Genomic DNA, 17,108 nt, shown 5'->3' with positions numbered 1-17,108 from the left:
CACTGGAGAGAAAACAGACCTTAACCTCTCATGTCTTTCCTCGTAACTAAAACGCTCCAGCCCCAGTAATATTCTAATAAATCTTTTCTATACTATCATTACCCCCCCCCCCCAATAGTGTGGTGGCCAGAACTGCATACAGTACTCCAGCTGAGATTTGACTACTGTTTTATAAAGTTTATAAACTTATATTAGGTTCATAGATTTGTAATTACCAGACTTTTATTGGGTATCCTTAATTTGCTCTGTCTACTTTTGACTTAAATATTCTCACAACATTACTAAGTAAGGAATTCTAGTGTTTACACCAATAGAGGAAGTGTATGTCAGAATACTGTGAGACGTGGAGGCGTTGGTGTAACCATATGTCTGCTGTTGTCCTCAACTCTTAGAGCCTATGGGTGCAAGAGTTACTCATTTAAGAACAAATCTGTTTACATAATTATGCAGTGTACTTTTAAAGGCTTGGCCATGCTAACTTTTCTTAATTTTCATCTCATTTCTGAATTGAGAGATTATCATCTAGTTCTCCAAGGTAAGTCAACAAAGAACTCTGCTTGCATTGACTGAATTGGAAGAGGTTGGGAAATGCTTGGATCCAGTCTCTGTTCACCATTAACCTGTCGTAGAATGAACTTGTTACATGCTAATGTCTCTCAGAGAGCTGAAAGGTCCATTTGCTTTACATCAGAAATCGTTGATTTAGAAAGTCGTATCTGACAATGATTTGATGCTTAATGAATTTTCTTTTGTCAGTCGATGGCATTGAAGAAACCAACACCAAGAAGTTTCAGTCAGTTTTTAAAGTTGCTCCATCAAAGTGGGAAGCAGTAGATGAGGCAGAATTAGAATCTCAGGGTAAGTTTCAAATGAATTTTAACTTGTTTTTTTTATTCTACACAAAAACATTAACTTAAATCTAACGTTTTATAATTTTGAGTTTTTGTTGGTTTTAAGTATAATAATGTTGATGGTAACTGAATTTTCTGCTGCTTTTCAAATAGATTGGGCAGATGTGCTCATATTAAATTCCAACACTGAAAATAAATTTATTGGTAGTTCATATTTAATAATAAAGCTTTTTTTTAACAGCTGTTACTACTTCAAAGTGGGAACTCTTTGACCAACCAACTGAATCAGAGGAAGATGAACAACCAGCGTATGTTGCAGTTTTGACTTAATATAATCAAGGATACACAAGAAGAATGGCATTTAATTTCAAACGTTAGGATACAAGTCCTGAATGATTCATTGTGCTCCTCATTAGTGGAACAAATTGGGTATTGTGCTGCATGTGTTGCAGCTATGTAGCAGATATTAATAATTTTGCCAAGACCACACAACTAAATCTAAGGAAAATTAAACACAAAGTGCTTTAATGTTTATTTTATTTTGAGTTGGATGCATTTCTAGTTTGATGATAATAAGATGAATTTGTATGGTAATCTAAATCTGTAACACAAGACTTTTGTAGCTTGCCATCTCAATATAAAGTGTGATTGGTTGTCTGTCATGTTCACCAGTCTGGTTAGATTGTGAGTGACATGAGAATCTACAATAAGGAAATGGAAATTATCCTGGATCTGGTAGTGGATTTTCCTCCTTTGTCAGGCAGTGACTGATAAAAGTCTAGGTTTATACTGAGCGTCAAAGTGAAAACTTGCTTAAATACAAAACTAACTTCTAATTAAATTGTGTAAGGAGCAGGAATTCGTAAATGACTGTTTTCTGATGCTATTGCAGTTTAGACCACATTATTGATATTTTACTTTTCTTGTATTGGGAAATTGTTTTCTTATTAACAGGGACAGTACATTAAAGGAAAGTGATGATGAAGACGACGATGATGTTGATGATCAAGTCTCTAGATCAGAAGAGTTGCTTTACTATACTAACCCAGCAAAAGAAGAAACTTCAGAACCCAAACCTATTCTTAAATATTCAGAAATGTCTGAAGAGAAGCGAGCAAAGCTTCGAGAAATAGAGGTACAGATATTTCTTGTGTTGCGACGATCTTTTTGGCAAAATCAGTTTTGAGTGTTGATTTTATAATAAAAAAATAAGTAATGTTGAAAATAAACTTTGACTTTTTCAGCTTAAGGTAATGAAGTTCCAGGATGAACTAGAATCTGGGAAAAGGCCTAAAAAGGCAGGTCAGACCATGCAAGAGCAAGTGGAACATTATCGAGACAAACTCCTTCAGCGGGTAGGTACAACATATTCTAATTATTTTTTAAAAATAAGCTGATTGTATTTCATTTGTTCAGCTCAGAATCTTTCAAGATACAGAGTGTAATTTTGAATTAAGGTGGGGTTACCAGTTTACTGGTGTTCTTGAATTTTATTATGGAATTTGCTTTTAGCATATACAGTACTGTTCAAAAGTCTTAGGCACATTCGTATAGCTAGGGTTCATGAGATTTTTGCATAGTACTGAAGTAATTTTATGTATTCCACTGTACTACTGCAAAAAAAAACAAATGTCGTGTCTTTTTGAGAGTGATGATGAACCTGATTCTGATATGGGTCTCCTGTGGACTAAGAGTGAGAAGTGGGCAGGGAGAGGGGGAATCATGTTGGGGGGAAAAGGGGAGGGAGCAAGGAGCACCAGAGAAAACATTCTGTAATGATCAATAAATGAATTGTTTGGCAACAAATAAGCTTGCCTGATGTCTCAGGGCTGGGTGTGCCTCCCCTCCCCCCCGCCCTTGGCATCCTTCTCTGCCACCTGTGTTGCAGCACTCCACCCTTGCCATTCCCAAATCTTTTGCCTCCACCCTATTTACAAATGTGTTCTCTGCTCTGTTGACAATTAACAGTACTGTGCAAAAGTCTTGGGCACATGGGATGCCTAAGACCTTTGCAGGTACTGTACAAATTATTTAAAAATACAATTGACTGTGCTAAATTGTAAAGGTATTTATTCCCCTTGTGTTCTGTGCCCCAGCAATAAATGCTTCATGTCAGCTGATTAGTTTAACCCTTGGTCTAGTGGTGTGCGTTTTATTCTCATTGGTGCCACGATACTTAGCTTAATATTGTGACCTGAATTTTAATATTTTGTGTTGCATTTAGGAGAAGGAGAAAGAACTGGAAAGAGAAAGAGAGCGTGACAAAAAGGACAAAGAGAAAGATGTGATTAAATCAGAGTTTCGCGTAAAAGATAGGAAAGAAAAAGAGAGCTCCTCCTCGCCTTCAGGCAAAGAGAGGTATTGTTCTTAACTGGCAGTTTCAATATATATGCTCATCTTGAAATCATACCTTTTAAATTTGCTTTTCCTCTTCTTTTTGGAACATGAACCATATTGGGCCACTAACTTTTTAACCTTTGCAGGGCTTTATGTATTTATAAGACTTTGATTATGGTGTTAGAATGCTAAGATATTCATGCTGCAATTGAAGAAAGCTACAAAATACTAAGCTTTGTGTTTAAATCTGGTCAGTAGCTGGCTGTGTTCTTATAGCTTCAAGGAATACTCAAACAAAGAAGTCTAATTAACAATTTAATGGCAGTAGACTTAGATTTCATATCTATAAAATGACACTTAATTATTCCTCTTTAGAGTTTGGAGAGTCATGAATGACTATAATGCTTCACTCCCAGATGACCTCAATGCATTTTATGCAAGCTTTGAAAGGGTGAATGACTTTGTGATCTCTGATTTAGAGGCTGCTGTCAGAACATCTTTCATGAGGGTGAACCATCCAAGATGTTAGACCCTGATAAGTCTACTGGTAGGGCACTGACAAACTGTACAAACTAACTAGTGGGAGAGTTCTACAATCTCACTGCAGCAGTCGTAAGGTTCCCACCTGCTTCAAAAGGGCAGCAATCGCACCAGTACCCAAGAAGTGCAGGGTGAACTGCCCAACAACAATCACCCAGTTGCACTTGCATCCACTGCGACAAAGTGCCTTGAGAGGTTGGTCATGCCAGAAGCAACTCTTGCCTAAGCAGCGATCTTAGCCTGCTGCAATTTGCCTATTGCACTCTGTCTACAATGGATGCAACCTGATTGGTTCTCCACTTGGGACTTGGATCACATTGGCAATAGTAATACTTATATCAGACTGCTGTTTATTGATTAGAGCTCAGCATTCAACAACATCATGCCCTCATTACTAATTAATAAACTCGAAAACCTGGGCCTCTGTACCTCCCTTTGCAACGGGATCCTTGACTTCCTTACCGGGACACCACAGTCAATACAGATTGGAGTTAGCAGCAGCTCCTCACTGACAGTCAAAACTCAAAAATGCATGCTTGGCACGCTGTTCCACTCTTTCTACAGCAACAACAGTGTGGCTGGGTATGCTCAAACACCATCTATAGATTTGCTGATGACACAACCACTGTTGGCAGAATTTCAGATGGGGAGATAGATTAGCTAGTTATGTGGTGTCGCCATAACCACCTTGCATTCAACATCAGTAAGACCAAGGAATTGATTGAACTTCAGGAAGAGGAAGCTTCATCACTATCTGAAATGTCCTCTTCTCATTGCTTTCATCAAAGTGGTGGTACAGGAGCCTGAAACATTCAGCATTTTGCAAACTTCTTTCCCTCTGCCATCAGATTTCTGAATGGATATTGAACCCATCTACAATACATCTTTTTTTTTCTTTTGTTGCTCCCTTTTCGCACAACTAATTTAGTTGATTTTTATATATAATGTACTGCTGCCTCAACAGCCGATTTCAAGACACATGCCAGTGATATTGAACCTTGATTCTGAAAATAGTAATACTGTTAAAATATGTAGCTGCTGGAAGAGAGTGGTTGTTAAATTTTCTTATTTTTAAACTGCAACTAAATAAGAATCTGATTTTATTGGGGTAACTGGAAATTCTGCACTGCTCTTTCTATGTGAAGACAAATGAAGTACATCTCTTCAAATATTTTTATAGAATGTGATACTGTAGTTATAGAATGTACTGTAGATATAATAGGTACTGATAGGCCCAGAGCTAAGTGTGCCCAGTTGTAGAAGAAATGCTGCTGTCACAGAAGTGATGTCTCACTACTCTAGCAATTTAAAAAAAAATCAACAATTGTAGAAAATTCAGAAGCCTTGTATTTATTAATTCCTCTGCTTAGGGAGCTAACTGGATATATATGGAATACCTTCATGTACTTGTACACTGAATTGCAATCTGACCCAGGAATAGAACTTAAAGGTTTTAAAATGTACTTTGCTGTGTAGTTCATTAAAAGTGTGTGAAGGTCATGTTGCCTGCTGAGGTTAGCCATACCTAGAAGATGATTTGAACTGCATTGGAATTGTATAGTGCAGTGAGGGTAACCATAAGAAAGATCTTAAAGAGGCAGTTTGTTTGAATAGATTGCTTAATTCAATTTACAAGTTTTACATGTAATATGTGTGTCTTATTCTTTTAAGGCAAAAAGACCAATCAGGACAATCCATTCTTATCTATTAAGAGAAATTATAAGTTATTGAAAAGCAATGGGAAATTCTTATAATGTTGCCATAAAAGCAATAAATCTAGGAATTAGCAAAGTTTCAGAATTAAACAGAAGAGGACCAAGAAAGGAAGGAGAAAATAGAAAACCCAGAGTAATTTAGTGAGAAGTAAAAATGCTGCATAGCCTTCCATTGATGTGTAAACAAAGGAAAAGATCCCAGTAATGTTAATGTGGGTCTCATGTGGATTAAGACAGGGAAAGAATTGTAGAGTGAGCTGTCAAAATGCAGAGAGGCATCAGCAGGATATGGATTTTGTAAATAAATGATGGCAGTTGAAAATTATGTTTAAAAAAATGAAACAGCTACATTGGTGGTTTTAAAAAGTGGACAAGTTTAATGAGAAGGTAATGAAAGATATTGGTGTTCAGGAACTTGGGTGTCCTTGTACATCAATCAACAGAAGATAATAAGCAGATAGAAAAGGAAATAAAGTAGCTACAAGTACATTGGCCTCTATTGCTAAACTAGTTGAGTACAAGAAGGGTCTTGGGAAGAATGTTATATTGTACCTCTAGTAGAGGGAGAGCAACAAAGGTTCACAAGGTTGATTCCAAGGCTGAAGGAGCATGTTTTTCTGAGTTTAAGCTCACAGGGCCTGTTGCTACTGGACTTAAGAAAACAGAGTTGTGTTTGCACTGAGATACAGGAAATTTGTATAAGACCATAAGGTATAGGAGCAGACTTAGGCCTTTTGGCCAATTGAGCCTGCTGTGCCATTTTATCATGGTTGATCCAATTTTCCTCTCAGCCCCAATCTTTTGTCTTGTCCCCGTATCCCTTCATGCCCTGACCAATCAAAAATCTATCATCCTCTGCCTTAAGTATACATAAAGACTTGGCCTTCACAGCTGTCCGTGGTAAAGATTTCCACAGATTCACCATCCTCTGGCTAAAGAAAATCCTCCAGATCTCCATTCTAAAAGGACACCTCTTTTTTCTGTCAAGACCTTTCACCTTCAATTGGTTTCACTGAGGTCAGCCCTCATTCTTCTGAATTCTAATGAATAAAGGCCCAGAGCCATCAAATGCTCTTCATATGACAAGCAATTCAATCCTAGGATCATTTTTGTGAACATCCCTTGAACTTCTCCAGTTTCAGCGCACCCTTTCTAAGATAAGATGCCTAAACTTGATCACATGAGCCCTCACCAGTGTTTTATAAAATTTCAGCATTACATTCCTGCTTTTATATTCTCATCCTCTTGAAATGAATACTAACATTGCAAGTGCCTTCCTCACTACAGGCTCAACCTGCAAATTAACCTTTAGTGAATCTGCACAAGGACTCTCGGGTCCCTCTGCATCTCAGTTTTTTGTATTTTCTCTCCATTTAGAAAATAGTAAACCCTTTCATTTCTTCTCCCGAAGTGCATAACCATACACTTCCCGACACTGTGCTCCATCTACCATTTCTTTGCACATTCTCCTCATCTGTCTAAATCCTTCTGTAGCTTCTACTTCCAAAAAACTACCTGCCCCTCCACCTGTCTTCATATCGTATGCAGATTTTGCAACAAAGCCATCAATTCCATCATCCAAATCATTGACGTATAATGTAGAAAGAATCTGTCCCAGCACAGACCCCTGTTTGGAACACCACTAGTCACCAGGAACCAGTCAGAAAAGGCTGTCTTTATTCCCACTCTACCTCCTGCCAACCTGCTACTGTTATCCATGCTAGAATTTTTCCTGTAATACCATGGTTGTTAAGCAGCCTCATGTGTGGCACCTTGCTATATCTTCAAAGAATTCCAACAGATTTGTCAGGCAAGATTTTCCCCTGAAGAAACCATGCTGACTATAGTCTTTTTCTCAAATGCCACCAGGTACCCTGACACTTCATCTTAATAATCGACTCCCAACATGTTCTCAATCACTGAGATCAGACTAACTGGCCTATAGTTTCCTTTCTTTTGCCTCTTTCCCTTCTTGAGGAGTGGAGTGACGATTGCAATTTTCTTGTCTTCTGGAACCATTCCATAATCTAGTGATTCTTGAAAAATCATTGCTAATGCCTCCACAATCTCTTCGGCTACCTCTTTCAGAACTCCGGGCTGTACACTATCTGGTCCAGGTGACTTATCTACCTTCAGACCATTCAGTTTCCCAGCAACCTTCTTTCTAGTTATGGTAACTTCACACACTTCATGCCCCCTGACACCTGGAACTTCCACCATAGTGCTCGTGTCTTCTACAGTGAGGACTGATGCAAAATACTTAATCATTGTCTATTTATTCATCCACTATTTCACTGTCTCCCATTACTACTTCTCCAGCATCGTTTTCCAGTGGTCCAAAATCCACTCTTGCCTCTCTTTTACATTTTGTGTATCTGAAGAAACTTTTGGCATCCTCTTTAATATAACTGGCTAGCTTACTTTCGTATTCCATCTTTACCTTAATGACTTTTTTTACTTGCATTCTGTTGGTTTTTAAAAGATTCCCAATCCTCTAACCCCACAGTAAACTTTGCTCTATTATATAGCCACTCTTCAGCTTTTATGTTGGCTTTGACTTCTTGTTAGCTATGGTTGTGTCATCCTTCCTTTAGAATACTTCTTCCTCTTTGCGATGTATATATCCTGTGCCATTTGAATTGCTTCCAGAAATTCAAGCCATTGCTGCTCTGCTATCATCTCTGTCAGTGTTCTTTTCCAATCAATTCTGGCTAACTCCTTTCTCATTCCTCTGTAATTCCCTTTACTCCACTGTAATACTGATACATCTGGCTTCAGCTTCTCAAATTTCAGGGTGAATTCAATTATATTATGATCACCTACTCCTAAGGGTTCTTTTACGTTAAACTCTCTCACCAATTCTGGGTCATTGCACAACACTCAATTCAAGATAGCTGATCCTGTACTAAGCTCAACCATGAGCTGCTTTAAAAAGCCATCTTGTAGGCACTCTAGAAATTCCCCTCCTGGAATCCAGCACCAACCTGATTTTCCCAATCTACCTGCATATTGAAATCCCCTATGGTTATTGTAACATTTCCTTTTTGGCATGCGTTTTCTATTTCCTGTTGTAATTTGTAGGCAACATCCTTACTATTGCTTGGGGGTCTGTATACAACTCCCATCAGGGTCTTTTTATCTTTGCAGTTTCTTAGCTCTATCCACAATGATTCAACACCTTCCTACGTCACCTCTTTCTAATGATTTGATTTCATTTCTTAACAACAGAGCAGTGTCATCCCCTCTGCCTTTGTGCCAGTCCTTTCAATACAGTGTGAATCCAAGGATACAGACAGACTGTCTGTCTGTCTGTATCCTTGGATATTAAGCTTCCAGATATAATCTTCTTTCAGCCATGAGTCTGTGATGCCTACAACATTATACCAGCCAATCTGCAACTGTGTTGCAAGTTATTGATCTTATTCCGTACATTACACACATTTAGATACACCTTCAGTCCTGTATTCACCCTTTTCTGATTTTGTCACACCATGCTCAACCTTTTGATTGCTAACTTTGTATGAGGCTTGACATCTTAAAACGAGAGTTGATAATGGAGTGTTTAGAACCAGGAGTCAGTCTCAAAATAATTCAGTCATTTAAAATAAATGAAAAGGAATTTCTTCACCCATTGAGTAAAGAATCTTCAAAGGCTATGGAGGTGAAGAGAAAGTTTTCCATTGGAAGGAGTTGTTGGATAATTTTCAGTGAAAAGGTTAGCAATGATTCTGTTTTGTAGTGGAGCAGGTATGGGAGCTGAAGGATCTACTCGAGTTTCCTACTGTTCTTAATGATAAAATAAGAATCTTGAATAGCCATGTACAAAGGGTATGTATGATAGATATTCGAAACATTTACCAGTAGAAATGTGGGTTGCTTGCATTAAATGTATTTTGAGTTCTATTTCTACATTAGACCACCCTTATGGCTCAAAACATTATCTGAAGTGGCACACTTTACTTTTTCCTCATTCCTACTATCTGTGCACTGTTATTTGCAGGTTGAAAAATTATAATAGGAGAAAGAGTTAAAATTGCTCAATATGTTTCAGGAAAAGGAAACACAGTGCATCTGTCAGTCCAACTCGTGTGGCGAGGCGTGTGAAATCACCGTCACCACGTTCAGAACGGTCGGATAGGTCGCGTACCAAAGACAGTCCACACACTCGGTCGGCTCATAAAGACACATCTAGAGACACAAATAAGAAGTCCAAAAGGTATGTCCAAGTTTGCATTGTATTTTTGTTTTCATTTGTGTGCTGAGCATTAGAAATTAGAAATTAATTCTTATTTTGGTTTTGATGCTCTGGTATGTCAAGTATAAGGAGCCCCTTAAAATTCTGAACTGCAGTTGTACATTACATTGACAACAAAAGTCAGTTTCTCTCTTTGGAGCAAAAATAAATTAAAAACAACATTCTATCATGCGTGTCTTTTCCTTACAATCCACACAAGTTCCTTCCTTCACACTCTCTGTCACTCCGTTTATTCTTCTTTTGATTAATCCTTTTACTGTATCTAGGTGTTGCTTGCAGGGCCGGTATTTATTAACCATGATTTAAAGCCGTTAAGATCATGATGAGGTACTGAACTGTAAAGTTCGATGGCGAAGGTGATACTTCAGTTTTGTTTGGAAATTTTGGTCTAGTAACGATAAAAGGCCACTGATGGATGTTCGCATTGTGTGCTTACTGTCCTTGGTGTTAGAGATTGAAGGTTTGAGAATTTCTTCTGTAATATTTTGGTCCAATAATTGTGTATTGGTAAATGGTACCCATACAGCCACTGTGCACTGGTGCTGGAAGAAGTGAGTGACTGGGTGAGGTGCAGTCAAGTAGACTGCTTTGTCCTGGAGGGTGTTAATGCTGAACTCATCCAATCAAGTTTGTGGACGGTACTTTGATAAATTTATTGTGAACTTTGAACTCAAACAGGGAGTATTCCATCAAGCTCCTGGTGTAATTTGTTTGTAGTGAAAAGCTTTTTGGATGACAGGAGGTGGGTTACATGCTGCAACGCTCCCAGCCTCTGACCTTTCTAAACACTATGGTATTTATGTTTGGACGCTTGAGTTTCTGGTCAATGATGGCATTGCCCCCCACCCCCCAAACTCCCCCAGGTAATTAATATTGGGACGATTGAATGTCAAGAGTAACTGATGAGATTCTCTCTCATTGGAGATGGTCATTAACTGGTACTTTTGAAGTGTGAATGTTACTTGGTGCTTTTCATTCCATGCCTGAATATGTGCGTCCTGCTGAGTACCACTGTGCTGCCACATCTTGTGTGTCTCTTCTGTCAGTGGTCAGTAAATACCCAGGGGTTACGATGAAGGGCAAGGTCCAATTCTGTGGGCATTATTTTTTGGGTTGTTGCTGGACTACTTTGAAACCAGTCCTGGTATTTGTGAGCAACATATACAAAATGTTGGAGGAACTCAGCAGGCTAGGCAGCATCTATGGAAAAAAGTACAGTTGACATTTTAGACCAAAATCCTTCTGTATTTTTATCCATAGATGCTGCCTGACCTGCTGAGTTCCTCCAGCATTTTGAGTGTGTTGCTCGGATTTCCAGCATTTGCAGATTTTCTCTTGCTTGTATTTGTGAGGAAGGCTTTGCAGAGTGACTGGGCAGGGAGCAAATTGGCTGTTTCTGAATTTGATGCTTGGCTCAAAGCCAGGTCATTTAGTTCTCTATTTGCACATATTTGTAATGTTTAGCATCTGAGTTGCTTACCGGGTCATTTGACCACAAGACATAGGAACAGAATTAGGCCATTGAATCTGCTGGGCCATTCCATCATAGCTGATTCATTATCCCTTTCAATCCCATTCTCTTCTCCACATAAGCTTTTGCACTCTTACTAACCAGGAACCTATCAACCTTCACTTTAAATGTATCCAATGACTTGGCCTCCACACAGTCATCTTGTGGCAATGAATTCCATAAATTCACCAGGTTTTGGCTAAAGAAATCTCTCTTCATCTCTGTTCTAAAGAGACATTCTTTAATTCTGAATCTGTGTCCTCTGGTCCTAGACTCCCCTAACTTTTGGAAACAATCTCTCCATGTCCACTCTAGGCCTTTCAATATTCAATAGTTTCAGTGAGATCCATGTTGCCTATCTAATTTTGATTAACATTATTACAACTTCGTTTTTCAAAATCCATTTTATTATCCAAATGGTGATGAATCTGGTATCCCACCAAGTGAATGCTTTCTGCTACTTTGTTTTCAAGGAAGTTTCTAATTTGCAGGGTCATGTGACATTAAATTCATAAACTCAACAGTCACCAACTTGTTTTCTTTTTGTGTAGAAAAGTTATGATTAAAAAGATCCTCAGTTTTACATCCTTAAAAATTCTCTCAATAGCTCTCAAACTCATTCCCTGTACTTAAGATAGTTCCATAAGATTAGAGCAATTTCATTTGCCGATGCACATTTAGTACTATTCCTATGCCCTTTTCTCTCTAAGTTCTGTTTCCCTGCCCAAAACTGTTTGTTTCATTCTGATATCCTGTGAACTTTTAAGATGGGTGTGAATTGATTCTCCGTTTGTCCATGTGACTCTGTTTATGTTTATGCTATCAGCAGAGTTGGTGGTGATTGTGCAATTCCAATTTAATGCCATTGCATGACGTGTCCACTATAATACAGAGCATGTATTGAACATATGATTTTTTAAATGGCCTTTCCATTTACTGCATTGGATAATTTGCTATGCCTGTGCATAAGGTGTGAGATAAGATTTAAGCATTGTGAAAACTTAAGTGTTATGCTTTTTTTTAAAGTGTATTCTTTGTGGTATGTGTTTCACTTATTAAGTTTGAGCACATAGATTTAATTTTCACTTAAATAACTTGCAACTATTATTGCACTTAATGCATTGAATATTTTTTTGGATCACTCATCAGCTATGTAATCACACAACCACTTTTTTTCCTGTGAACATTTTTCCTTGATTTTTCTAGATATATTGATTTGCATTAAAGATCTCTGCAAATGCAAAGTTTTAAGCTGATGTACATCATTTTGTGCCACTAATTGTTGCTAATGTAATTAATCTCATGGCATTTTAACATCCATTCAATCTCAGTGCAGTTTGTGAAGTCAAATAGGGGTAGGGCAAAGCAGGATACCAAGAAATGCTAAAGGACCAAGCCACCTTAGGCTTGTGTCCATAGTTTACTGAAAGTGGCAACAGTATAATTGGCTTGCTCCATACATCAGGGCACAGTTGGGGTGTAAGTTGAAACTTCTTAAAACACTGAAGTATCATGTGCTGTTCAGGTCACCACACTATAGGAAAGAGTGTTGCACTGGAGCGGGTGAAGAAGTATCATCTGGATATTGCATGGACTGGAGGACTTTATAATGTGGAGAGGTGAAATGTGTAAGGGGAACATGAGGGGTGGTGAGAGTGTGGAATGAGCTGCCAGTAGAAGTGGTGGATGTGGGGTCAATTTCAGCATTTAAAAGAAGTTTTGATAAATATGTGGATGAGAGGGGCATGGAGGGTTTATGGTGTGTGTGCAGGTCAATCGGACAAGGGAAATTAATGGTTTGCACTGACTGGATGGGCCAAAGGGTCTCTTTCAGTGCTGTAGAGCTTTGCATCTGCAAAGGAAACAGCATTATGAAGGACCCCGTGCACCTCTCATACAATCTCTTCTCCCTGCTGCCGTCTGGGAAAAGGCTCCAAAGCATTCAGGCTCTCACGTCCAGACTATGTAACAGTTTCTTCCCCCAAGCTATCAGACTCCTCAATACCCGAAGCCTGGACTGACACCTTGCCCTATTGCCCTGTTTATTATTTATTGTAATGTCTGCACTGTTTTTGTGCACTTTATGCAGTCCTGTGTAGGTCTGTAGTCTAGCTTAGCTTTCTCTGTGGGTTTTTTTAACATAGTTCAGTCTAGTTTTTGTACTGTGTCATGTAACACCATGGTCCTGAAAAACATTGTCTCATTTTTACTATGTACTGTACTAGCAGTTATGGTCGAAATGACAATAAAAGTGACTTGACTTGACTATGACTTGACTAAGAGATTGGACAGCCTGCCCTGGAGCAAAGGAGGCCTAGGTGTGACCTGATAAGTAGTATGCAAAATAATAAAACACATATCAAGAGCATTATAAGGTAGAAAATCAGAATGTTTGTCCCATGATAGGAATATCAAAAATTGAAGACATGGGGGATAAAGAGAAAGCAAGAAAACTTGAAGGAAAAACTTCAGTGGTTGATATATGAAAGTCACTAGCAGAAGAGGTGATGGAGTCTGATACAATCTTTGTTTAAGAGACACACAGGCAAGGCACAGAAAGTGAGAAACCCAGTACAGACAAAAAAGATTAGTACAAGTGGGCAAAAGGGTAGACGTGGACATAATGAGCCAAATGCTTGTTTCTGTGTTGTGCAACTGACTGATGCTGTGCAGTTTTAAAGTCTTCTCACCACTTCAGTTAAACTTTTTGGTTGCATGTCTCTTAAAAGTGATTTTTTTTTACAATTTTGCACAGATCACGATCCGGTTCAAGGACTCCGAAAAGGTCCAAAAGATCGCGCTCTAGGACTCCCAGAAAATCTTCAAAAAAATCTCGATCCCAATCCAGATCTCCGCATCGATCACACAAGAAATCCAAGAAGAGCAAACACTAGTGAACTGTCTATCATCATTTTTCTGTAATTTTAGTTTTGTCCCGTGCCTGAAACAAACTGAGGAATATCATTCCTGGCTTTCTTTTGAATGCACATACATTCATTATGAATATTCAACTCCAGTCAATCTGTGTGCTTTTTTGTATATTAAAGAATTTGACTTCTATAGTGCTTTGGCTTCATTAGTCCCCAAACCCTGTTTGTAGATTGTGTAAAGACAGACCCCTTTATGTTAGATTTCTCATGAGGATCCTTGTATGTCTCTTCCACCAGCAGTAGCAGTATTGTATTTGCAGAGGTGTATGAGGATGCCTGAAGCAGAAGTGTTATCCTTTTGTAATTTTTAACTTTCAATGAGAGTTGAATAAAAATCGGTATAGAAAGTTACAATATTTCTTGTTTTATAATAAAGTAAATGCAATAATGTTTGAGCAATTCAACTTTTGATATCTTAACATGCAGCTTTTTTGGGCATTACACCATAAAACATTGTTGACACCGAAGTGAGGCATTTTGCCTGAGGCAAATTTTCCTGGTTTCTTCTAAGCTGCATTTTAAAATAGCACCTCAAGCAGTCTTGAGTGGCTTGAGGAACAGGAATGGTGTAGAGCAATCCAATCTTTACAAATTCTGAATTTGAGATCCAGTATATCAAAATACTGTGGTTGTTAATGTGCTCATTATCATTTTGCATTGATCACTTCTGGTTACAGAAGTAAAGTGTGATGAGCATCTTGTGCAGAGGCAGTCACTAGCATTGTTTCAGAAGATTTATTTGACCTGAATGGCAAGAAGCACAAAGTCAAGGTTGAAGACTAAATGCTGGGCATCTGAACTAGAAGCAGAAAAGCAGCAAGACCAGAGATGATACACAGCTCTGTCAGATGCAAAACCTCAACTGTTTTTCTTTTAACTTGCTGAGAGAACTGCTGGGTATTTATTTTTTTATTTTTACTTTATAAGTTCTTAGACATTCTAATCACTTTTTAAACAATGTGTCAAAATTGCTATATTCTATAAATTAGAACTGTGTAAACATTTGTAATTGCTCCTTGAATTCAATGTTTCTTTGCACGTCAGAGACCAGATGAAAATGCTCAATGATAACTTTTGTCAAAATATTTTGCACAGTGTTTTTTTTATAATTGAGGTGACTGAGCGGATTACACTTGCTGAATTCATGTTCTAAGTGAAAACAGCAAAAATCTACCTGATATTTATGAAATGAATCCATTGTATCTACATTCTAACTTTTATCTTGTTTACCCTGAGTTTAGATCTTCATCATTGTCAACTTCTTTTGGGGAACCCTTACCGTTTCCACATCACTGATAAAGAGAATCCTGGTGAATTACAAATATAAAACCCACAATACCTTAAGCAGGCAATAAAATAGATTTTAATTGTGCTGCCGTTTAGTCAACTGTATTGTTTCAAAGTCCTTGACAATTTAGCTTTCTGTAAACAAGAGAAACTTGACCTCAGAATCTAAATGTTGCTGAACCTTTTGAATTTGTTTAGTGGCTTTAGAAAACCAATTATGCATTTCAATTACAGAATTCTGACTGCACACAATATTGGTTAATGCAATGCTGACAAATAGTAACTACATTGAACTGCAATTCTTTGGATATATTAAATCTGAAAATCTGTTCATACTAGGTTTTTGGTTACCTGACTTTTCAATGTGTTTCTTTCAGTTTGCCACCAGGAGGTGCACAAATGTAGCAAGTAAATCTATAGCTCAAGTCTAATTGGTAGCTCTACAACAATCGTGATCAGTTAATCAAACATTTCCAGTTAATTATATTGACTGTTACATTTCTTTTTCTATTGAACGAATTATGCACAAAATATTGGCTACCTCAGTAAGTTTGCTAACATACAATAGCTGCACAGAAGTGCAATTCTTTAGATATATTAAATATGAAATTCTGTTCATAGTAGTACCGTGGTCCTGAGTCCGGAGGAGACGCTGGTTGCTTGGAGGTTGAGAAAATTTAAGAGAAGAGAGTGAGGGCAGTTGGCATATTATGTGCACCTGAGGAAATGCCATTTGCTTCTTGGATGGAGAGACAGAGAGCTTAAAAGAAGCAAGCCGGGACAGTTGGCACATTAAGTGTGCCACAGTACCAGAGAGACATTGAATTGTGCATAATAGGACTTGGCAAGGGCCAATAAAAAGAAATGGAGCAGTCATTGTGTGAGTCAGCCGATGGTGGAATGGGGAATTGAAGCTTTGGCAAGGAGAGACTAAGGCATAGGTAGATTTTTTTTTTCATTCTTTATTATTTATTTCTTATTGCACATTTCGATCAAGGTATGCCAGACGGGGTACTGGAATGCTCCTCATGTGGGAAGGTAGAGAGACCTACAATGTCCCTGATGGCCACACTGCAAGAAGTGCGTCCAGCTGCAGCTTCTGGCAGACTGTGTTAAGGAGTTGGAGCTGGAACAGGATGAACTCCAGATTGTTCAGGAGGCTGACAAAGGGGGAGGTGAATACACCCAAGGTGCAGGACATATAACTGGAAGATCGTCAGGAAGGGGAAAAGGAATAGGCAGCCAGTGCAGAGTACTCCTCTGGCCATTCCCATCAACAAAAGGTATATTACTTTGGATACTGTTGGAGGGGAGATGACGTAGTAGAGGAAAGCCACAGCAATCAGGTCTCTGACACTAGTTTGGCTCTGTAACTCAGAAGGGAAGGAGGGGAGAAGAGACAAACTGGTCACAGGGAATTCATTGGAGAACGGAAGGGAGGTTCTGTGGATGAGAATGAGATTCCAGGATGGTTTGTTGCTTTCTGGGTGCCAGAGTTCAGGACATCGCAGATCAAATTGACAGCATTCTTAAGCGGAGTGAGAGCAGCCAGAGGTAGTGGTACCTGTCAGTACTAATGACATGAGTAAGAAGGGCAATGAGGTCATTCAAAGTGAGTTCAGAAAGTTAAGCCCTCCATTAATCGGATTACCCACGGATGTTGCGTCCTAGCTGTCTACACAA

The 17,108-nt window shown here is 38.5% G+C and overlaps 1 protein-coding gene across 5 annotated transcripts in view; it reads left to right on the top strand.

The window, feature by feature from the left end:
• u2surp (U2 snRNP-associated SURP domain containing) overlaps window positions 1–15,510 on the top strand; it is a 100,817-nt gene extending 85,307 nt beyond the window's left edge. For all 5 annotated transcript variants that reach the window (XM_059993554.1, XM_059993547.1, XM_059993553.1 and 2 more), the window contains 7 exons: window positions 757–858; window positions 1,093–1,159; window positions 1,806–1,986; window positions 2,096–2,206; window positions 3,076–3,209; window positions 9,495–9,659; window positions 13,964–15,510. In XM_059993554.1, coding sequence (XP_059849537.1) covers window positions 757–858; window positions 1,093–1,159; window positions 1,806–1,986; window positions 2,096–2,206; window positions 3,076–3,209; window positions 9,495–9,659; window positions 13,964–14,102 — 899 coding nt within the window. In that variant the 3' untranslated portion in view covers window positions 14,103–15,510. The remainder of the gene's footprint in view (window positions 1–756; window positions 859–1,092; window positions 1,160–1,805; window positions 1,987–2,095; window positions 2,207–3,075; window positions 3,210–9,494; window positions 9,660–13,963) is intronic.
• The last annotated feature ends 1,598 nt before the right edge of the window (window positions 15,511–17,108 follow it).

Source organism: Hypanus sabinus, chromosome 2 (genome assembly GCF_030144855.1).
Source record: "Hypanus sabinus isolate sHypSab1 chromosome 2, sHypSab1.hap1, whole genome shotgun sequence".
NCBI classification, from domain to species: Eukaryota; Metazoa; Chordata; class Chondrichthyes; order Myliobatiformes; family Dasyatidae; genus Hypanus; species Hypanus sabinus.
This window is presented reverse-complemented; position numbering and strand designations above follow the sequence as displayed.